Genomic DNA, 24,096 nt, shown 5'->3' with positions numbered 1-24,096 from the left:
TGTGTGGGCTATTCACAAAGACAGACAAACTTGTTTTTGTGTAGCAAGTCTTGCGCACACGCACAGCTTTTAAAAAGAAGGTTTAAAGGAGTGGTTATCAAAATGAGGGTTAAAGTCTCCAGAAGAAAGTGTCAGGAATGCTATCGCCTTAGCCTATCAATCATTTAGGAAAAAATACACCCACTCTTGTAAGGAAGAGCAAAGCACGCGTCAAACTCCAAAACAATGCACATAAATAGCTTGGCTGACCCACTTTACCAGACACTCTTTCTATCAGTTTCTGTTGCATGGCTGTAAGTGCATTCAAGATAACACCAGTGAGGGAAAGAGATACAGATGGATACAAACAGTTTGCATGAAACATTTTACGTGTCAGTTGTTGTAATATATGTGGAACATATGTGTGTGTCTGTATGCACAGTTTGCACTAACTCTCTTTTTGTTGTTGCATGCATTTCTGTGCTGATGTAATGCAGAGGCTTGCAGTATGTCCTAACAACAATACCCTCCTTCAGTTTCCATGCGGCCTCTAGTAAAGAAGCAGAGCCTTTGTGCGTCTGCCAGCCCCTGTCAAGCCTGGGCCCTATTGTAAAACTGAACAAACCGGTCGGCTCAGGGTTGACGCACTAGCATATAGAGGAGAAGAACACAAGTTCAAGGAAAGGGAGGAGGGACGAAGGGGGAAAAATGGGGGAAGAGAAGAAATGGGGTATGGACTCGACAGAGAAAAATAGTTGTGGAAGGTGGAGGGAGGGGTGGAGGGAGGGAGGGAGATGCACAGCACAAGGAGGAAGACAGGGGTGGAATGAGAGAGGAAAAGAGAAAGAGATTAAGAAAAACTTCATTGTCTTGGTGGTACACAACCCTGTCTCCACCCGTTTCCTTCCCCAACACCACATACCTGTACATTGTCATTTCCCATATTCAACACCCTCTCTGCTATTTGGTCATTTCACTTAGGGGCGTATACCATCACAAAAAATTTTCTCATTTTAGAGCAACTAGTCTCCTCGCAGCGGTGAAGTTTTGGCAGTGAGGTGAGGAAATGGGGTACACCTAAATGAGGCCTCTTTGTTTCTGACACACACACACACACACACACACACACACACACACACACACACACACACACACACACACACACACACACACACACATAGCAGCAGCAGCACAGAGGTCGTAGAGACATCTTCCAGTAAAGATTACAGCTTCCAGGATTTCCCCATGGCTTCCCAGCAGCCTCTGTATAAGGAGCAGGCAGCGCTATGGTTCTCCAACCGCCCTCATCCATTCCCCCTCCCCAAAATAATCTCCCCCTCTCTCCCCTCTCCCTTTCCACTCTGCTTGTTGACTCAGCTCCACCAGTTCTGCTATCAATTTACTACCCCTGTCAAGCCAGGAGGCCCATCATTGCTTACCGTAAAAAATATACCCCCTCTTCTGGTCAGACACGGATGACTGAGAATGGGGAGATTGGTTTTGATTCATTGTTGAACGCAGCAGGTCTTTGGTTTCCCACTGGAATAAGCATGTGAGGTGTCTTAAACAGTGTAGGGAGGAAAGAGTTTGGCCTAAAGAACTTGCACAACTGAACCAAATATTAGGGAACCCCTCTGCTGCAAAAAGAGCTGTGACAGTTAGTGTTGCGACTTCCCGCCCTGACTCATTTGATTTAGCAATAGCCAATATGTCTAGTGTCATGCCTTTCTTCTGTGCCATGACTTCTCAGCTGGCAACATACTGAACGGGCCCATCACAACCCCACCCTCTCATGTTTGTCCTCACAGTTTTCCATTCTGGGAACAGGTAGTCAAACTTGTTTGTGATTCATATTATTCTTTGGGACTGCAGTCCTAAAATGTAACAGTGTCTTAACTAAGGACTCGGAGGACACTTAAATTCACTTTGTCATCCCTGCTACCTGTTTTTGAGTCACGTCCATTTAAAGGTGTGTCAGCAATTCTGGAGAATGCTTATTGTTAAGATCACTTTTTTGTCAAAATCAGTGGATATCTCCTCACAATCCGCTACCTGTATGTGCAGCAGACCGAAACAAAATATCCATTGCTAATACACAGCCTACACAGGCTATGTAAACGTGCATGTTGCTACGGTGGGTCCCTTTGTTTACAAACCCTATTTATACAGTACATACCAGTTTACAGAGCCTAGGCTGTGCATACTGATTTTCTCCAGAATCCATGACTCCACCTCCAGTCTGGTGTTATACCCCCAAGCAGGAGAAAACTGGGAGCTATAAAACCTGTTAGGACTTCTATAGTCTCTTTGTGCTAGAGTCAGTTCAAGGCATTCAGTAGCTCTGAATGAGAATGTGTGTGGCCTTAAACACACACAAAACACAGCCACTTAATTGCTTCCACGGTTCCACCCATAATAATAAAAAAAAATATCATTATGTGTCCCTATAGAGAGGTTGTGGCCCCTTAACAATGACGTGCAATGTTTTGGCCACAGCTCGGTGCTGTTCATTGATGCTCTGCCCGGGCCTGCACTCCCAAGTATTTGCCGATTTAAGCGCTCACCTAATAACCTCCACATCAGTGCGCTTACTTGTTGCTGCAGGACAATTAGTCTCAAGGTGTGACGTGACACAGCTGAGAAGGCCTGCTGTTTAGGTAGCATGTAAAGCACACAGTCAAAGGAGAAGTTTGTGTACGTGGTGTCTGACATTTCAGTTTACGACCACTTGTTAAATATGTGAGCCAATAAATAGACACTTTGCTCTAATAGACACCTGATGTTGCTTCAAGGGGCCAAACAGACACAAAATATTGCAGAAATCTGCTGCTGCAGCTGACAAGTTTATTTGTGAGGCGTTCCTCACGTGAGTTGTGTCAGCAACATCTGACCAATCTGCTGAACACGATGAAAAAAATCTGTTTCCTGTTGTTTAACACAACCTCGAACAGTACTATAGAACACAAACTTTAGATTCTGATTGAAATAACTTCTGGACAAAACTGAGCCAGCATGTTTTTTTTCTGCCCATTGTGTACAGAGCATTTGGAGATTCTTTGGGAAAAAAACTTCATAGCTTACAAAGGAATTCACAAAGAGCCGTCATTGAGTATTGTAGACTACTTTCCTTCTCACATTGTATTTCAAAAGGCTGATTGAATAGTGTTGTATTAAACAAAAACTTTCCAATTCAGTACATACATCTTCTATAGATTAGATTTATGAGTCATTTTGTGACAAATTTCCTTGCAAATGCTTTTTTCCCGCCAGGACGCTATCAGTGACCCATTGAACTTTGACCTCAGCTCCCCCTTTGTGAGCTTGTTTCCAAAGCACCCAACTCACAAAGAATGATGGGTGTCTTTTTTTGTTCATCTGTCTGAATGTGTTTATAGCTGATTCAGTGTCTTTGTCACCCTTTTCCTCTCTGCCCGGGGGAATGTCACTTCTTAATAGATCAGTATCCTCCTCAGCGGCCATACTCTTGCTGATTTTGAGACAGAAAAATTCTCCCATATTTTACTCCTTTCTATAGGTGTTGTAGAGGAAAACACTTATGATAGCCAATTTTCCAGCAAGAGTTAAGTCACATTAAGGAACACATTGGAGAAATATTTATTCATGTGCTGTTTCCTCTGCAGTTATGTTGGAAAAATGTTGCGGAAGAACGCAATTAATAAAATAGAAACAATTTTAAAATAACTACAGATTCCTGACATGACAAGGGAGAAACAATCAAATTCAGACACGATTCTAAGTGTAAACCATGGCTTCGGTATTTCTTTAATCATTTCAAACAGACCACACAATATTAAGTGCCGCATGTCATACAAAAGCCTTCTGTAAAAAAAGAAAAGGCCAGTATCAACTTTAAAAAAAAAAATCCAAAAAAGGTATAAATACAAAACAATTTATGTACAAATATACCAGAAAAATTATACTTATTGAAAAAAGAAACTACAAACTTCTGAAATCAGATTCACTAAGCTACATTGTATAAACTCACACACCACAAAACACACGCACACACACACACACACACACAATGACACCCATTTCCCAAGCTGTCAAATGCACACACAAACCCACACTCTTTTCAAGTTTTGTTAGGACAGGGCAGTAAGCTTATCTCCGCAGTGTAGAGGGAAAGCAACAAATTCACATGAAATTAAAAATGACCAAATGTCTAGAACACATCGGGGGGGTGGGGGGGGGGCTTAATTAGCATATTAAAGTCACAGGTGCTCTGACCTGGGGTGCATTTCTTTTGACAATAACGTATGGGAAATCATTCATTGCCTATGAAGAGCAAAAATAGAAACACATTTTTGTGTCTGTCGCTGCTGGATCAAGACTTAATTCATAACAGAAATAAGTTCTAAAACAATCACTACTCTAATTGTAAACCTTAATTACATCAATTACCTGCAACACAGATGCTGCATTTTAGTTTATTTTGGGATTATTTCCTCAGAAATACATTTGTAGTTTTGCACTACTAAATCAAAAATTCTCCATAAAAAAATCCACAAACTCAAAACGATAGGGGAGCGTCTGGATTTGAAAAAATAAAGCTGGAGAACCAACCAAGAGTGTGTGACCCTCTTGCTCAGTAGAGTATGTGTTTCCCGGAGTATCAGAAAATAAGCCTGGATATGGGCTCAGATATCATCTGTCAAGAGACTGCCTATCACATTTTGGCACAGAACAAGGCCCGACATAAAGCTTAAGGCAGGGGAGAGAGTACACCTGGTCACAATGAAAGCTAAATGAACACCTTCAAGATCAGATTTCCATAGTGTGTTCATGCTGTTGATGCTTGTGGTTCTGAGAGGACTACAACTATTATTATTATTATTCACAGCTTCATTTGCTCAGTGTTGAAGATACTAGGACACTTAAACAAAAAGATAACCAAATAAAAAGCACCCTGTGTATTGGTTCTTGATGGCTTTAGCTTTTTACTCTCACCCACTGATTGAGTCCCTATGTAAAAGCTGCATGGCAGTTAAAGCTGACATTATACAAGGCTGCCCCCTACGGGCCAAAGAGTGGCACAAGCATTTTAGACTTTGGAAAAAACAAGGAAGAGAGAAAAATTAATAATTATTCCTGAGTTGTCACAAATGTAAACACCGCCTGATACCTAAATGCAACATATTTTTTGTTGCTGGTGATGTGATATGCATAATCACTCCTGTGTTTATACCTCAATCTGAAAAAAATTAAAATAAAATAAAAAATAACAAAACAATCCCTGCTCTTTGTTAAACAGTGTTTCCTAATGGTTAGAGATTAACACATCAGTGTCAATCTTTAGCCTCACCAAACCGCCCAGTCCACTCCTTTTTTTTTTTTTTTTTTAAACAATCATATGTACAAAGATTTCTTACTTTATTAAAATAAACAAAGGGAGTATAACTCCTCCTTTGGGAATCACTGACATTTAAAACAGGCATAGCGAATAAAAAAAAGAGTGTTGGCTTCATAGTGTAATATTTATCCTACCTCGTGAAGGCATTTAATTAAATATCCCCCCCAACCCCATCCCTCTCCCCACCCCCCTCCTTTACTCTATATTATAACCTCAGCTTTTCAACAAATCTCCTAGGTCGTATGTGTCGAAAAAGTCCGACACTCCCTCGCTATCCTCTAGGCTCCATAGGTAATCATCATGGTCCAGGGGTGGAGAGAAGCTGACGAATGGTGTGTTGGGGTCTGAGGTGAAGGAGGTGCAGGGGAGCTGATCCTCTGTCATCTGCAGCAGGCTTGGGGGCAAACCCAGCAGACGCTCCACATCCAACAGGGCAGAGCTGGAGACTGACGCAGAGCAGGCAGAGGCTGGGGCGGACACGTGAACTGTTGTTGAGGTAAAAAAAAAATAATTCAATGTGGTTGATATATCTGTGCTTGGAAGGACAGCTTTTAGCTTCAGTGCCCCTGACTCCTGGCACAACTTACAGCAACAAAATGTAAAAAGTACTTTCAAATGCTTTTAACAAATTTAGACATATTATCTTAAACCTGCCGTACTCTACCTGTAACTGTTTTAATTCTGCTTTATTGTACATTCACCCATTTCATTTTAACTGCAGCCATTCGACATCGCTGTCTAAATGTTTCAATTGTTTTTGTCTCTTTATCAGTTTGTGATAAGCTCATACTGTGATTGTATTGATGGTTTTGCTTTGCACTTGTTTGACTCGTCATCATAGCAAATGAGGGTCACCCCTTAATTGATATCGAGGATAAATAAAGGTTAAATAAATAAATTAAAATATTGGTTTCCCACTTCAGAACACCGCAGACAAAACAGCTTGGTCATGAGTTCAAAACTATGACACAATTTGCACATTTTGATTTTCAATGGCATCCTAGTGATCTGTGTTCTGTGATTGCAAAGGCCTTTACAGCATATCAAATGTTTAAAGTAAAGTTAAGTCTTGATTGGGAATATTAAAGGTATAGTTTGACATTTGGGGAAATACTCACACACGTTCTTACAGGAAGTTAGATGAGAATATCAATACAAGCCTGTGCATTAAGTATGGAGTTCACGCAAAAGTGTTATTGTGTGAGCTTTACAGGTGTGAAAATAAGGTCAGAATTTTCTACTGCACAGTACGAGACCCGTATAGAAAGCCCAGCTTACATTCAGCAGGCTCCTCTTTGATGCTGTAGCTGGCTAGCACCATAGGCGTCGCGGGTGGATTGCAGAGGGGCTGGGGGAACTCTTTTTTAGGGGTGATGGCGCTCTTAACCGGACTGGCATCTTCAAGACCCTCCTCTGGACACAGGTAGACTTCAATGGGGCCATTCTTACTCTTTAAATAGATCTGTAATGAGCCCTGCTGTAAGGTGAAGGGGATTCAGAGAAAGATATATTTCTTTAATATACATATACAATATACATATAGGCCATATTTTCATGACATGAGCTTTCACCAAGAATTTAACCTTTTTCTTTTTCTTTTGTACAATTGTTAATTATCCCTAACTTTAACTACCACACAGGATAACTCATTGTTTACCAAACAAGACTTTCATCCACCTCAATCACAGCAGGATTGAGAGAGTTGCCCTAGCAGCTGAAAAGAGGTGAGAAGAAAGGAGTGCATAGTGAGATATTCCAACAAAGCTGTGCTCTCACCCCTGCCGTGTCTGGCACCTCCAGCTTGGTGTCGGCCGGGGCCTTGACGGCGATGACTGTCTGGTCTCGCAGGCTGCCGATGGAGCGGATGTCCTGATACGTCACATAGCCCAACGTACAGTGTGGGGTCAAGGATGAAAACGGCAGTAGACATTAAATAATAATAATAATAATAATAATACATTTTATTTGGAGGCGCCTTTCAAAGCTCTCAAGGTCGCCGTACATTCAAAGAATGCAAAAACATATACAGTTTAAAAGCAAGGCAGATACACAAATAGAATTAAAAACAGTTTAAAATAAATACACAATGGGTGGTGAGTGGATCATTTGCATTGTGTAAGTGGACCTAAAAGACCACGAGAAAGATACACACACACACACACACACACACACACACACACACAAACAGCTGTAAGATGAAAAGGATATCTCTGATTATCTTCATACTCGGTGAGCCGTTTGAGCTGTGCGGTGCTGGAGCGGATCAGTTCGTCCAAAGATCCCTCAACTCTCTCCAGATCTCCGAGCTCTTTCCTCAGGGCGCACGCCTTCTGGCCTCCGCCTGCACCACCCTCAAATACATCTCCAACCCTATGAGAACACACATAAGCATAAATTAACAAAAAAAATACAAGTTTGATGATCTGATTGCATTAAAAATAAGCCTACAGCTGTCATTACAACTGAAACACAAAGAAACAGATTGTATAGCTAGCAAGCATCTTATCATGGTTCAGCAGAGTTTATTCAATGCTGTCTAGAGATGTTGCAATGCCACTTAACAGCCCCTAGGGGGCAGGTGAGTGAGTGTAAACAGGGATAAATACACTTGTTGTAGCCAAACCTAAGCATTGTGATGCAATTCAACCACTTTTCAATAAAAAAAACAACTAATGCCTCGTTTCCACCGAGTAGACCGGGTCGGGTCGGATCGGAGCGGTTCGGTCCGGGTAGTTTGGCTTTTCATTTGCCAAAAGTTGGGTAGGGTACGGTTTAAGCGCACCTAACCGCTCTGAGCCGCTCCCGATCTCAGTACTCCTCCGTAGGGGTACTAGCCGCCTGAAAGCGGGCCGAAACGGCAGAGCCGTCATTTGATTGGTCGAAATAATCATTTCCGCCATGTGTAGTCATCTCGGCAAGAGTGAAGAGAGTCTTGTGTATTGGCGAAAATGTGAGCACAGCAATGTTTATTGTGTGGTGTTTTTTCTCGTCAATAAATTAATCAGTTGGTTACACTGTGTCCCACTAGTCGCGTAGCTGCCGCAGCCAGCACTGTTCGCTCACTGTATTTTATAGTTGCAACTTGCACCGAGCCGTCTCTGTGTGTTTTCGCCATAGATAGTAGTAAATACACGCTCACAACAACACGGAGGGAATAAATAAAGAAACGGCTGGTTTGACCAAGCAAAAACGAGAGACCGCTGGCTTGTGAGCGCGGCACTGTTTATTGTGTGGTGTTTTTCCTCGTCATTAAATGAATCAGTTGGCTACACTGTGTCCTACTGCAACGATGTCGCGTAGCTGCCGCAGCCAGCGCTGTTCTCTCACTGTCTCTATCAGTTGCAACTTGCACCGAGCCGTCTGTGTGCTCACAACAACACCGGGGGAATAAATAAAGAAGCGGCTGGTTTGACCCAGCAAAAACGAGAGACCGCTGGCTTGACCACAGTTGTTCCACAGCGCGATAGTTTAACCCACATTCTGGCGGCGGCTATCGCAGTCCAGCCTAAACCCCGCCCTACCAGTAAAGGTAGGGTCGGCGGTGGAAACAACACCGAGATTCTTAAAAGTGAGCTGTCCCGCTCTGAGCCGCTCTGATCCGACCCGCTCTACTCGGTGGAAACGAGGCATTAAGAAATGTTTTTGAACTCTTTTTTGAGACTGCGCCAGAGGTGTTTTTGTTGTGTTGAACTGAATTACACGATACAGGTTCAAATTTTAAAGTGTAAAGTATGTTTGGAAATGCACTGCTTACTATACAGTTCTACACCAAGTAGAGAGTACATAAGAGGAAAAGGAGGTTGGCCTGATATATATTAACACCTTGTCTGATCTTCTTGAAATAGCACATTCAATTTCTACTTGAGTATCTTGACTCACAGCCACTGGATGTTGTTCTTGGACTTCTTCCGGATGAGCTGGACTCCCTCCAGGACGTTGGTGATGTCATAGATGCGTCTCTTCTGGACCTCCAGAACCTCAGTGGCCCAGTTCAGGTCCAGGACTCCATCAGGAGACTCTGAGATCAGACCCACAAACTTCTTAGTCAGCAGGCCCAACGAGGTGTCATAGCGTGTCCGCTCACCTGGAGACTTTGGAGCTGAGAGAAAGAAAACAACGAAAAGAATAAACGCAGGTTCCTCCTCAACGTGATGGTTCTTCATCACCCCAAATCAAGTATTTTTGAAGTATGCTACAGACAAGTTGATGTGGTGTGTGCAACGCTCATCTGGCCACGTCTTCCACATTTAGACTTTCCTGATGCAAATAGTACATCTCAAACAATCCACATTCGATCTGTCATTGGTGTGTAAACATTTGACTGTCACCTACTCCAGCTACCGAACTACTTAAATCACTTACTCCAAACACCTAACCCCTCCCCCTATCTGCCCCCTTTGGACTTGTAACATTGTAAAGAACTGTAATTATACAACTTCCTGAGACTTATCTCTTGGTTCTTACAGGATTGTATTGGTGTGTTTATATTGCTCTTCCTATAATTAACTTTGACTTAAAATACCTACTGTTGACCATGTTCTCCTAACAGTAAAATCAACATTCTTGATCCTTTTTCAACTGTAAAATTATTTAGTTTGACTCGCCAAGAAGCACTGAAGTGATGTTATACCTATACTATTGGTGAATGTATAGGATGCACCTTGGGTACCTACACACAAAATATATACATTACACCATCTCTCTCAAATCTACCTCTGATCGGAAGTAGTGATGTACTCACTTCTTGGACTTGGTATCCTCGCTGCAATGCTGCCTTTCCCTTTTGGTGTGCGGAACTCTGGCATATAAAGAGGGTCTTCTAGATCCAGCTTCCTCTTAGCCTGGAGAGAAAAGAGTGTTTGTAATTTAGAAACAACGACAAGCATAAGAGCAAAGAGGGAGTTTTTTAAATGTACAGTGTTCACTTTGGCCTAACAAGTTCTGCCATCATAAAAACATATATCGTGTGAATATATTCCCAATTTGAATTCTTTCATATACTGGTCTGCTGGGAACAAGCCTTCATCCTTCCTGTTGAGCAAAAACCCATTGACTTTACATAATGGTTCGTTAAAAGTTCAAACCAGAGTATGAAGTGTGTAGGGCCCCGTCCATGCAACTGTGACATCAGGGCTGGCAAAAGTGCTAAATAGGGGGTTGTTGAAAAGAAAAGTGCTGCGTCGTAAATGTGCCAACAGCCCTCAAGTGCAGGAACAAAGCACCCCCCTCACACTTTCCCAAGCACTTCAATAGGGCCTGATTTTGTGTGTGTGTGTGTGGGTTGATAGGGATGGGGGGGTTGATAGGCTCTCGACCCACCGCCTGCAAAACACAAGGAAATCCCTGGAATTACTCAATGACCTCTCCCCCCCCATTTCAGGCCTCCTCCGTATGTCACCTTTACTTTTCTACAGCACAACTTGTTCTACAACACACACAAACAGGTGATAACTCGAATGGAACTGCAATGAGCCATGCATACACAACCTTTGGACCACAATATAAACCAATTATCTTCATGTGACCATTGCTTTTTTCAATTACCTACATAGGCCCTAAACAAAAGTGAAAGCCACATGAACCCAGCTTCTCCCTCAGGGTTGAGAAATGACCAACTGTCGGAATAATGACAAATTGCGTAAAACTGGCCGACACCCTAACGTGCAGATTTCCTGACGGTTAATTGTTAACTCTGAGAAATTTTCACAATGGACGTGGATATTGCTTAAGTCAATGTGCAATCGTTTTTTCCTCAATACACTCTGCTGACCAAGCTGGATTTCAGCTAAATGTTGCCAAGGCTGCTGGCTAATTTGTAGAATCTGGTTGGGAGTTGGACCTAACCTCGGTCACCTATGATTCCTTCCCCCTTTCTTCCTTCAGCTCTGGGTTGTCCCATTAACTTACCCTTCACAAATGCTTGGCAAGTTGGCTACAATAATCCCTTTTTTCTTTTTAGTCACTGCATCGCTTCAGCTAATAGGTTTAAGCAACTGGCCTTTTCCCGAGATTGGAAAAGCAGTGAATTGACCTAACCATGTGTGTGGACGTGCCTGTTTGGAGTGTGGGGATACTGAAGGCTGCCATTGTCCCAGTGCTCTCCCTGACACATCCACCTGTTGACTGGCGACATCTGGAGCAGCGTGGCGAGTGTGTGCGCTGTTGGCGAGGCAGCTTCTAATCCCCACAGCATACAGTACAGTATAGTATATAGTATGAAGCAGATATACACAGCTCAGGACAGCAGTGACCACCAGCTACTATGAAAAATAAATGGTAGCTCTTTCAAGACGTCTTGTGGGATTTAAAAGCTGGCCTTTTTGGATCTGAGAACTGAAAGTAGCTGTTTAGTAATGAGATCATATTGGCTTTCTACAAGCAGGGACAGCTGTCGTTTGAGCAGAGAGAAGGACTGTCTGGTTTTACTTGATGGTACAGATCCTTCAGTCCGGGCATTAGAATTGTATAGAAACAGCAGCCATTAAGGTTCAGCTTCATTACCTCCATGGTCTAACCTAAAGGTACAGATCAAGCTGGACTGTCATTTTTTTTCAAGAGGTCTACAATTTGAGAGCCACAGGCACGGTGACATGCCGTCGTAAGGGAACCAACAGTTTCACCCTGCAGCTGTATGGGTGGGGGGTGCTCCCTTTTTTCGTTTTGTTGCATGAAGGATTTCTCTGTTCAGTCAACCATACTTCGAAAACAACACAATTTCATCTTGGGAATAGTTAAGGTGTTGAATTTTCATTCACTCAGTCCTGATACATATGCTCAGTAGTATGTACCAAGACACGCAAAAAACCTCCTGAAAGACGAAATCTTACTGTTGGACAGAAAGCTGGAGATTAATTTCTAAGATTGTGTTCCTCAATTCAAAATCATTTCCAAATGAGTTACTACTAGGCAGCAAACAAGTGCTCAAGCCAATTGCTGTTGAGTAAATGGGAGAGGGCTGAGCCAAATTCACTCCAATTAGCTGTTTATCTCCCAAGGATCACTCCGCACGTTTGCTATAACCTCACCCTGCCTGCCTGCCCAGTTACACCCAAAACGCACCGCACTTATTCTGTTTGCTGTACATTCTTTGGCTGATTCCCGCCGCCTCCGCTCCGCTGATGAAACATCAACAAAGTCACAGTCAGTCACAAGAGGGACTTCTGCAGTCGGCCCTGTCTTCGAAACCATCATGCTGTCGGGTTGCATGGGACTCAAGATTCCATCCATGCTAAGGGCATGTTACAATATGCCTGCAAATATCTCTCAGTACACAAACCCCTTGTGACCACACCCTTGGGTAGTAAAGAGAGAAAAACAATAGCCTCGTTTGAGAAGGAGCCGTCTTGCTAAGACCTGCGCAATTATGACGCTCGTCTTGCTGAGCGCACAGCATTTCTGCTGTGCGCTCAGCAAGACGCGCGTCATAATTGCGAGGGTCTGAGCAAGACGGCTCCTACTCAAACGAGGCTAATGCCTGCTTGGCTGACGAGATGTGAACGTGTCCCTCAAGAGGTAAAGGGGAAGGGCGAAGGGTGGATCTGCCCATTTGGTTTGGTGGTTGAGAGAGGGGGGGGGGGAGCAGGCTGCTTTGAAATGCAAAACTTCCCCCCATTGAGAACATTGTGCTCCAGGGCCAGCGCTGGCCTGAGGCTGGGGTAAAGCAAGGTGAATGAGAGGGGAATATAGTTGTAGAGAGATCTTGGACGGGTCCTCCATACTGTTGGCCATTTGGCCAAAGTCACACTGCGGTGTCATCAGTATGAACAGGGGGGCTTACCAGAGGGGATTCCAAAATAATCTCTGGAACCGCATTGCGATTCAAGTAGTTAGTTATAAGAAAGCTCATAGTAGACGTTGGTTTTTACAACAAAGCAGCATAGAGAGCAATTGGCCGAGATGATAATCAACACTGATGCTGTTTGTGCACATTCCAACGACATCTGGAAACGACGCACATGTGACATAAGCAGGGGATAAGTGAGACATTGTTTCTGAGTCCACATTATGCAGCGGCGTCCAGCGGCCAAAACTGTCATTTGGCTGAGGCAAATGTATTCATGCATTCATCTGTAGCACCGCCGCAGAGCACTGAGGACGAGATTTGATGGAAAGTGGTTGTCGTAGAGAGAGAGGGAGGGTTTTCCTGGACTTTGGAGGGAGGCAACCCATTTAAGTTATCAAGCAGCAAGGAAACAGGAGTGACACAACATTATCAACAGTCTACACACCCCAGTTAACACTCGCATGACAATCCACAATGCCTTTAACTACAGTTGGTGTGATCAATATGTAAAGACGAGATCCCTGCAGTTAACGTTAACTACATTCGCTCAACGAAATCACTTGAGTGTTTTTCCAAGCACCTGCGCTAAACCGTCGAGTGTGGGATTATACATGACTGTTGTGTTCATTTGTTTACTTTGCTTTTACTTTAAGGAACTTAGGTTCTCATGCTGAACCGAATATCCTGTTTCCTTGATAAAAGAAATAGTGGTGATATCATGTTGTTTAAGTTAGAGGAAGTGAGCTGTACATGAAGAGGCAACACTTCCTGTAAACACAAGGCGCACGAATGAACTTGCATTGAAGCTGCTGTGTCAGCAGAAACATGAAGCATTACAGTTCGACCAATGTATGTTGCATGCAAGTTGTCCTCAGTCCTGGAAGGAGATAAAACTGCAAGAAAAAGAGTCCCGTGTCAGTCAGACACTTATTTTCTTACTTTTATTTTTTTGCGTTTAAATAGAATCATAGTGGCGTTATCCTAGCTCGCATCTGTTATCATTTATGGCACACTTATTATTTCAGACATAAAACAAATAAAGTGAAAATCTAGGTTTGAATTGTATTTTGATATCATAGTTAGTGAGGAAGAAGAGAAAAGACAATTTGTCGATAGGTCTTAGGAAACCTGATAATCTATTTTTAGCCAAAGTCCCTACCAGCTGCAGCAGTGATGCTCTGCGGCCGAAAACCAAATCAGAAACTACATTTGAAATCTTTGTGTTTAGGGACAAAATGTATCTAGGCCATGACCCTAAATGACTCAACCCTGCACGTGCTGCGATTAGTAGATTCTAGTTTTGAAAAAAGGCCCACAAAAAGGTAGGTGTGAGGTTGTCACCTCCAAAGGCTTTGTTGAGGCAGGGTAGAGGAAAGACAGGAAGAAGCTTTAATATCCTTACAGCCCCCTGTGTCACTGTTGACTTCAGAAAAGGGAATCAATGGGATTACTAGGCGTTGTGTTCTTTGGTTCCTTGTACGGTGTGATCAAGATACACGTTTCAGACCACCACCATGTACTACTTATAGCCGTATTTGTAAGACTTTAAACTTCAAGGGGCTTTTCCCCCTCTAGAATAGAAGATTTACATAATTCACTTAAATGGGCAGGAGAAGTTTCATAATCATGGGGAAGCTTTGGGACTCATTTTGGAAGGTGAATTACACATGTACACGATGACAATTAAACTCGCCTAAAAGTTGCCTTGCGAGGTGATCAAGGCAAATCCAAACACAGATATGTATGTACTGTATCTATGAATGGCAGACAGAAAGAAAGGGACAACTTCACTATCAGTGTGAAAACACACTCAGCCTACTAGCTCCTTATCAGTGACTCGTCCCCATCCTCTGATGACAGCATATCAGTATGTGTATAATAAACCCTGTCAAACCACATCCAAGACAGACACTATAGTATACAGCTGGTTCTCCTGTTATAAGCAAACCATATATCACATAAACAGCTCCTAATGATGGATTAAACACACATTTCCCATGTTTGTAAAACACAATGGAGAATTTTGTGATGTGTTCCAATCCAACATTACACACCGACTTGTAAATTATCATTGAGTCCACCTTTGCACAATGATGAGCCAGGTGGCAGCCTATTTCTCACTTTACTTATGTCCTACTAATCCTCTTGAAGGGGCCTATTAGTGAACTCCGAGGGCATGGGGTTAATGTGAGATTTGAAGACCCCTAACCCATTTATCTTTACGGCCAGGCATTAAATCTAAAAAGACTGGTTGGCTAGTGAGAAAAATGCCGAATACAAACAACAGCAGGCGTGGAGCACTTACTTGTTACGGAGGGCGATCCAATCCCCTCAGATCATACAGCTTTTCTAATATGCCTCCAGGGGCATACTGTATACACAACAGGGAAACCGCTCTAGTTGACTTTTTCTTACATAAACTACCTAAAGTGATGCATTTTTGTTTATTTCCCAGGGTTCCTTTCCATCTGAGAATGCACACCAGTTGTTCGTATACAACCTCTGACCTCCAAGTCCTTCCTTGGAGCAATATAAACAGGTTACACAGGTCCTGCCTCAATGACAGGTGCAGCTGGAGCAGCTGTCACATGGGTGTAATCATAAAAAACGCTGTCCAAATACAAGTGTGTCGCTATAATGGCTCTGGGAAAAAAAAATTCTTGTCAAATGAGAACCGATGTTCACAGAGCAGAGCAGCAGCGTGTACATACATAGAAGAGATGAGATAACATTACAGTGCTGTGTTTACATTAGTGGCATTGTCTGATTGTGTAAAAAAAGCAATCCCCTGGGCCATCTCCCACTGTGCTGGGGGCATCTCATCCATTCCCATTCACAAGAGAGAGGGGCCCCCAAACACTCTCCACAACTATCAACTACCCTCTCCCCCCCCCCCCCCCCCTTTCCTCCCCATTACCAAAGCCATCAAAGTACACACACAGTGTCAACTCCTGTCTGGCTACAGCTGGACGGCGGGGGGAAAAGATGTCACACAACTTTACATGGCAAGGCAAATGAGAACCATCCATCCAGCAGCCACAGTGTCTCCTCTGTGGCTTATCACGTCAAAACATATTTGAATGTGCCCCTTCCAACAAACGCTGCTAACCATGCATACCAATGGAAATCAAGAATTAGTCCACCCCCACACACACATAAGTCACAGTACAGTAAACAATTGCGTGTATTTTGTAGAACAGGCTTGTGTTTGCAGTGTGTGTGTGTGTGTGTGTTTCTTTTACCGGCAGTCGCCCTGAGGATGATCTGATGGGTTTAGCCTCTGGTCCGTGGGGGGTTGAGTACAGGCTGTTGGCTCTTTGTTCGGCCGCGGCGGTGTTGCAGATCTGGGTGAAGTAGCCTGCCGGTACCGTGTTCATCAGCGGGCTGGACAGTCCCGAACCGAAGAACTCGGTCTTCACTGCTCCCGTGGACAAAACCTTCATCTTGTGGTGCTGAGCGCAGGGGGGCAGCCCCACTGCTGACGAGCGACCCGAAGCAGGAGAGACGCCTTTGGGCATCCGCATCATTTTCCCTGAGTATAAAACTAAATTTGACCGGGAAAAAAGGTCAAGCGGTGCTGTCTGGTTACTATAAGCGCTCACTGCCTCTGCTGTAAACCCGGTGTCTGCTGTCGTTAGCAAAGTGGCTGCGGCTACAATGGGAGTTGGGGGTGAAAATATATTGCTGCTATCACCATGCGAATGATATAATGACAAAGCAGCCACGTAGAGCAACTCACAGCTGATATCAAAGTATCAAATGCAAAAGTGCATGAGCTAAACAGTCTATTCAGCAGTATTTTCTCTTTGTATATTCGTCAGTCAATGCAACAGACCTGTAGGAGTTGATGTGACGACCCCTTTGTCCGGTAACTTGGCGTACAAGTTATTACAAAAAAACACTGCTTGATAAATAAATAAAACGTACGTTAAAGTCCAATACCAGAAAGCATCCAGGTCTCATTGAGATCCAGGTCCCAGCTTAAAGATTGAATAAGTTATTGTGACTCCTTTTCTCTGATGCGGAATCCAAGCCGGTCTGTGAGTCCCGTATGCGTCCACTTCAGGGCTCAGCTCTCCATACAAGGGGACAAGGGTTTTTTTTTTTTTTTTTTTTTTAGCGCCAAACTTCGTCCCGCGAAATTTGGATCTCCCGCGGTTAGAACTCGCCCCTGATTGGCTCGCGGCACGCTCGGCTTGTCATATTTGCATAAAACAGTTGTATGCGGATGGGACAAGTCTTCTTAAAGGGGCAGCAGCATCGTTTCTGGATAATGATGTTCTTCTGTTAGCAGGTTGTATTGTTGGAGACAATGACCACATTATATTTTGAATATGAATGAGTCCGGTCTAGGACTATATAATCAGATATGAACTAGTTTGGATAATGAGAGTGGTGTTACTTTGTTGTTGCCACATTGTTTTGTGGTTATAACCATGGATAGTATAATAAAAGGTTATAAGTTATATTTTGGTTGGTTATCGTGGCCTGTTATAACTTATAACTTAGGCTATAACAGGCCACGATAACCAACAATGTGAGCAATATGCCTGCCTGTCAAAAAATATATAACTTAGCCTATTTTGTTGAAATTAACAGAACTATCTGCTGTATTCCAGTCTCATTTCGAAAATAACAGCAATATTCTGGACAGAATATGTTGAATTTCCCAATGTAATGTAGCCTAATAGTGCTGACTATTAGATTAATAATAGCCTAGTTCTTTTTAATAACGTGTAGGCCTACTTGAGTAAGTTGTAACTCCAGTGACAAAGTGGAAAATTCAGATACATTGTATATACTTTTCAGATAGCCTAGTTGTTTTTGTGTGTACAAATTATCTTCCAAGATCATTTTCTAGACCTAGAGCATGAAAGGACATGAGAATGTATTGCCCTCTTGATGAAAGTGTACTGTGGCTTACTGCAAGGTGCTTACTACTAGTTTGTATATGATAATTGGATTCGTTCAGTAACACTCTTGCTTATTGGCTCATGGGAGATATTGAAAGAAAACAACCCCTCCCCCATCCAGGCACCAGACCCAAGCCATATGACTTGACCCCCATTGGCCAAGGCAAAGTACACTCCCATCCAAATCGAGCCTATTGTCAGGCCTCGGTTTGAACTACATTTAGGATAAACTATGAAAATAAAAAAATTCCGAATGCAAGATAAGTTAGTTATTCTTTATTACTTATGTTAGCACCTTACTTTATATAGATAGAATATAGGCCTATATCAAGGACTATGGTTGAGGGGGGAAACGTTGACACAGTTGCCAGCTTATTACCCTGGATTAGATCAAATCAGTCATAATTGTATGATGGTTGAGCAATTTGCCTTGTAGATCACATGCATATTTCCACATAAAACAGATGTTAGAGACTCGAAACACTAACAGAACTGTCGCTGTAATCTTCACACAGTGCAACCTATATAGTCTCCACCCTCTGTTGCTTCCCCTTTCACACCCAAATACAAAAAGCAGTAGAAATGTTTCAAAGTCCACAGACATGGCAGTCCGGATTTATACTTTATTCAGTTTGTGTGATCCATTTTATAGTTTAGTGCAGTCTGAATCGTAAAATATTTATAAAGCGTTGAGCTAACTCTTTTAATGCATGTTTTTTTTACTTGTCTTCTAGTGAGCTTGTGCTGAGTCAAGAACAAGTGATAAAAGCCTGCACAGTACATATTGACGGTATATCTTTTTCACTTTCGGGACAACACAACAATACAAGTAAACCAGTGAAGCCATGACGTCATTATGTGGTTGTATTATTACTTGTCGTTGGATACTATTATTTCAAAACTGTCTGATGTGTATTTTAACTCATTGTTTAAAATAAAATAGAAGGAGCTGTCACGTCAACATACATAAAATTCACAGCTTATGTTTGACACGTGCCAAAACATGTTCATGATATTTCTTCACTGATTCAGAGTCAGTTTTTATATAGTTCACGTGGCCGATTAAGTTTCTTCTTCACTTTATTCTCAATAATCTCTGTCTTGTATCAAACCAGTTTGAATTGACATTTCTCTGTCAAAGCAGCACTTGACCTTCAGATGTGAACTGTGACAACCACAGCACTGAGTTTATTTTGTGTTTAGAGTCCCTATACATTACTGGGATGTCAGGTGGACAGACACACACTGCTGCATCTTAATCCAACACCCCCATCTTGTGGTGTGGACTGGGATCACTATGGCGTTGCAACTGGTGTTGTCAATAACATTTATGAACACAATATATAAATTATTTATTTAAAAAAAAACATAGTATATCAAATTTTATATATATATATACTGTATATATATATGCATTGTATAGATATTTAAATTGTGAATATATTATAGCAAATTGTGTATATATACAGATTATAACATAAGGAATGGAGTAATTTATTTTGATAAATATTAATTATTGAGCTGTGGAAAAGGGGTAGGACTAAAAACGTTTTATACTTCTTCCTACTCATTTTCAGGCATATCAATGGAACATATGTAATATGATTTTTATTTTTTATTTGTGAAATAATTTGAACTTCGTTTTCTTTAGTGCTTTTCGTTTTGTTTTGTATTTTTGATATGTCTGAAATGAATGTAATACATTCAAATTCAATACTTAAATGTTTCTGTCTACACAATTATCCTGCAACAATAACCGTATTATAAATACTGCCTTTGTAAAGGTTTTTAGATACAGTTCCAGTTAAGTGTTGATTCTACTCTATGCTAATTTATTTAAGCCTGTCATTTGCCATTGTAATATAAACTAAGGTGTCTGTGCTATATTGTCCCCTCATTTGCATACTTGTGGTAAAAATGACATTAAAGGTGCACTATTTAACTTAGTGTGTGAGAGAATTGAACATTTTGTAAGGTATTTCATTCTGAACTGAATAAACAAACTTTCCTCAGAGGAAAATTGGATCACTGGAACACTGTCTGAAGTTAGAAAGCTACCTGAAAAGTTACTGTTTCATTGTTGTTGTTTACAGCAGCAGGCCCCACAGTTTTGTTTACAAACATATTATTGTCTAATGTTCTGTTGCAGGTGCAACAAAATAACGTTGTTTGGATTCAGGATGATATGATTATGAAATGCTAAAAATTACACTGCATATTGCACCTTTAAAGCCTTACAGTATAATACAAACAAGAAGGGCCTACATATCCTGGTCCAACTACAAGCTACAGTTTACAGTATATACACTGTACATTGTGTGTAGGTTTATATCTGACAATTATGATTGGCAGAAATGATTCCTCCTGAAACAAATGAATAAAATAAATACATATATTAAGGCTGTAAAGGTCATATCTATTTAAAATGTATGTGATATTTTGTTGCTTTGGATCCTATCTCCTAAAAATATAACCCAGTAAATGTCATTTGTTCACTAGCTTGACATTTTGCGTTCGTTGAGCAAATAACCCATTTTTACCACAAGATGGAGATGCAACCTCATTATTAGAAGCATACTGAAGGTTAGAATTAGGTCAACTTAATTAACTCAACACATTGGTGGGTCTGAACTTTTTCTTTGTTGTCTCTTTTTAAAGTTTGGTAACACCGTTAATGACAAGACAGATTTTTTTCAAATTAATTGATAATTTTTATTGCTGATCAATCATCTACAGTATATGAGGCACTGGTCGTATGTGACAACATTCAATGCATGCCATTCCAATTCAATCCACAAGGTAGGGTAGTTTGATCAGCTTTGGAGACAAAATGTCTTCCCAGTGGTGCCACATTCGTTCATTCTGAAGGGCAAAATTATTTTCTATTGTTAAGTGAAGCTTTAAGAGTCACAGATCTAGAAAATGGGCTTATAACCCCCTTAACACTGTTCTAGTTGGTAGGAGTTTTATTATGCCTATATCTTATCCATTATATTTTGATACATTTGGTAATCGTGGCTTACAAGAATTTATGAATGATCATCAACGATTGGTTCAAGACCACGTCACATCTTCTCGTCAACAGCATTTGAGGATGTTCAGCTGAATCAAACTGATGTTATAACTCATTCTTTGGAAAATTAGAAGCACTCACAGGAAACTCCCTTTGTTTGATTTCCAACCACTCAACCCTCAAGATTCATCTGAATACATCCTGTGTTGTATCAGCACTTCATTGTCATCCAAAAGCCAAGAAAAGTCACGTCAGCATCATCACCCTTATTTTCTGAACAACACGATGGCAAGTTCAAACTCATTCATTATTTCATCAACAAACATCAACCCGTGGAAAGGCCAAACTGTTTCACATCGTTTTATTTCTTTTTTTTCAAAATGTCATTACATAAGAACACATATTACATACAAAGCAAACTTTTTTTTATAATAAAGAGTTTATGAAACTCATTGCACATTGTCCGCAGAAATTACACAATCCCTACAAACATTTTACAATTAACTCTAGTATAGAGTTCTGATTATACCTATTTAGAAAAACCCAAACTCCCATTCAGAAACCAAAATACAGACATCCAAATGGACTCACACCTTACATACCCACAGCAGATATGTACACATTCATATTGAAGATGTAACAGTCTCCAGATCAGAAGAAATCAGATCAGGGGTGTGGGGGGGGGGGGGGGGTGGGGATAATTAAGTGAGATGATGTGAGACTTGGTGTAGAAAGGGTTTTTAGGATTGGGTGTGGAGTTTAAACCCACAAAACCTTTGTTTGGAATGTGTCAAAAAAAAGAAAAAGAAATAATCAACAATATAAAAAAAAAACAATGTACCAATATTTCTACATCTACCTACAGGGGTTCCCAAAGTTTTTGGAGGAGGGACATATGAAGCCGGACTTTTCAGCTTCCAAATCCTGGCTTCTGCTTTGGTGTGTTGATTTGTCTGTTGTCCAGGGGCCAAAGTATGAGTCTCTTGTTTTTCGTGCTCATTGCACTGCTGTTGATCCCCTTCTCAACTAGGAAACAGTCCTGTTTTTTCTTGTCTTTTTCTTTCTTTCTTTAAACCCTCCACCTCCTCCTCTTTCGTCTTCTTCTCCCTCGCTCCCAAATACCTATCCCACCCTTTCTGCCCCTCTTGTCCTCTTGCCCGGAGTGAAGTGGAGACATGTGTTTCCCTGCACCTGCATGGAGAGAAAGGAAGAAAAGTGAAGTCAGATCCCTCGCTCTCTTGCTCTCCCCCCTCCCTCGCGCAGAGGCGAGCAGACAGACTGGCGCCTAGCATGGAACTTTCATTAACCCCAGGCAGATAGCAATGAATCCGCTACACATTCACTGTGGGCCTGTCTAATTGGCAACCAGTGGTGAAATGTGGAGGGGTTAAGGAGACCCCCATCCCTTAAGCACATCAATGACATCTCTATATTCTAGAAATGTAAGGTTTAATGTCTAAAGTTATAGGCTATGTCTTGGTGAATGTCAAAACAACAAGACACTCTTACAATTCCAGGCCAGTGGCCCGAGGATAGGATGTGTCCAACTTAGCACATCATCGTGATTTTACGCACATCGAAATAAATTAAGATGTAGGCTATAGTAAAAGAAAACAAATACATACCATAATCTACCAGCCTCGTCTTAATGGCACAACCGTCCTTCTTCTTTGGAGAAATTCCGGGTAAGATCCGCAGTCTGCATGGCGAGCAAAGGGGAGAAAAAGCATGTCTTAAACGACCTTCAATCTTATTGCATAGGCTATATCATCAAGAATAACTGCCTTGTCTGTTTGTGCAGGCGGTTGTAACATAACATGCGTTCCACAACATTACACATTTGGTATAGCCTACTGTATAACAATAATATTAACATGGGCCTTTATACAATTGGCTACCAGCGCCGTAAAGGCGCATTGGGCTGCAAAGCATGAGCGCAGCATGCAGCAAGGAGAATACACTTTACAAAATCCACAGATAGACTGGTAGTTTAAATGTATCTTTAACTTGTCAGGGCATTGGGGGAGGTCTGCAGCAGATTAGAGCTGCAGCAGGGCAATCGCTGTCCGTGAACGTATACTATATAAGGTGTCCGCTGATGTTGCACGAGCCCGCATCTCATCTGCCCCCTTCCTTCCTCACCTTTATTGACAGAACCATCTCCGGCGCGGCGGCGTCCTCCGCCTCCAGCGCGATCTGCAGGTCGAAGATGTAGTCGATGACGTGCTGCAGGATCTCCACCTGGCTCACCGTCTTGTTCTGCGGGATGCTGGGCACCAGCTCCTTCAGCTTGGAGTAGCAGTCGTTCATGTCGCACAGGGCTCCCGTCGGCTCCTCCAAACACGAGTGTTTATTCCGGTTAATGGCGAGACTCTGCTCCGAAATGCAGCACACGGCCTTGTAGCAGCTCCTCACAGAGCGGACGGGACTAATGGCTTTCATGGTATTCAAAAAAATGTAAGGTGAAAAAACCAACAACAACAAGACTAGGCTTGGTGTTCGAGTATGAGTTAAGAGATGGTTTGTCTCTCTCTTCCGATGTTTTCTTTATGATGTCCTGAAAAGCTACAGTGCTCTGACAGTCAGCGTACAGTCATGCTTTATACGCTGCACCCCTGCTGACGCCCCTTTCCTCGCACCGCGCTCTGATTGGCCAGTGTAAAGCACACGCCGATTGCTCATTGGCTGATGGCACCTTGTGGAGGGGGGTTGGAAAGAATGAGGAAATTAGGCTAGGATGCCTAAAGGGGATTGTCAATCAATTAGTTACCTCTTTCAGGTGGTGTTATGTTTTTAGAACGAAAGCAGCATAAGTTCTCAGAGTTTGGAACATCACAATTTCCGAAGAATCCTCAGTAAGAAGACAAATGCGTTTAGTTTACAACTAAACAGCTTGAGATGGCTGTTTTATTTAGACCATACGTGTTATAATCTCACGTTCACTTTTACCTACAGCTATTATTGTCAACAGTAAGTATTCTTAAACATAACTACTTGTAAAAAGCGGACTTTATAATCATCTTAGATAAATATG

The 24,096-nt window shown here is 42.0% G+C and overlaps 2 protein-coding genes across 2 annotated transcripts; both read right to left on the bottom strand.

The window, feature by feature from the left end:
* Positions 1 to 5,566: 5,566 nt before the first annotated feature.
* Positions 5,567 to 16,663, bottom strand: e2f2 (E2F transcription factor 2; the record flags this gene model as incomplete). The annotated part of the gene is made up of 7 exons (XM_080042297.1): positions 5,567 to 5,838; positions 6,632 to 6,830; positions 7,130 to 7,240; positions 7,558 to 7,723; positions 9,233 to 9,452; positions 10,095 to 10,194; positions 16,379 to 16,663. The coding sequence occupies 7 exons, from the start codon at positions 16,661 to 16,663 to the stop codon at positions 5,567 to 5,569; spliced, it is 1,353 nt and encodes a 450-aa protein (XP_079898423.1).
* A 4,745-nt stretch (positions 16,664 to 21,408) lies between these two features.
* Positions 21,409 to 23,625, bottom strand: id3 (inhibitor of DNA binding 3). The gene is made up of 3 exons (XM_080042299.1): positions 23,205 to 23,625; positions 22,688 to 22,761; positions 21,409 to 22,253 (listed from the first exon to the last, which is right to left on the bottom strand). Exons 1-2 carry the CDS (start codon positions 23,502 to 23,504, stop codon positions 22,708 to 22,710), a joined length of 354 nt encoding a protein of 117 aa, XP_079898425.1. The 5' UTR covers positions 23,505 to 23,625; the 3' UTR covers positions 21,409 to 22,253; positions 22,688 to 22,707.
* Between the last annotated feature and the right edge of the window lie 471 nt (positions 23,626 to 24,096).

The sequence above is a fragment of the Ammodytes marinus genome, assembly GCF_949987685.1.
Source record: "Ammodytes marinus genome assembly, chromosome: 15".
Classification (NCBI taxonomy): Eukaryota; Metazoa; Chordata; class Actinopteri; order Uranoscopiformes; family Ammodytidae; genus Ammodytes; species Ammodytes marinus.
This window is presented reverse-complemented; position numbering and strand designations above follow the sequence as displayed.

Coding starts and splice junctions, on each gene's coding strand:
- id3 (XM_080042299.1), bottom strand. CDS start 23,504: ATGAAAGCCATTAGTCCCGTCCGCTCTGTGAGGAGCTGCTACAAGGCC. Junction 22,762..23,204: donor AGATGGTTCTGTCAATAAAG/GTGAGGAAGGAA, acceptor CTCGCCATGCAG/ACTGCGGATCTTACCCGGAA.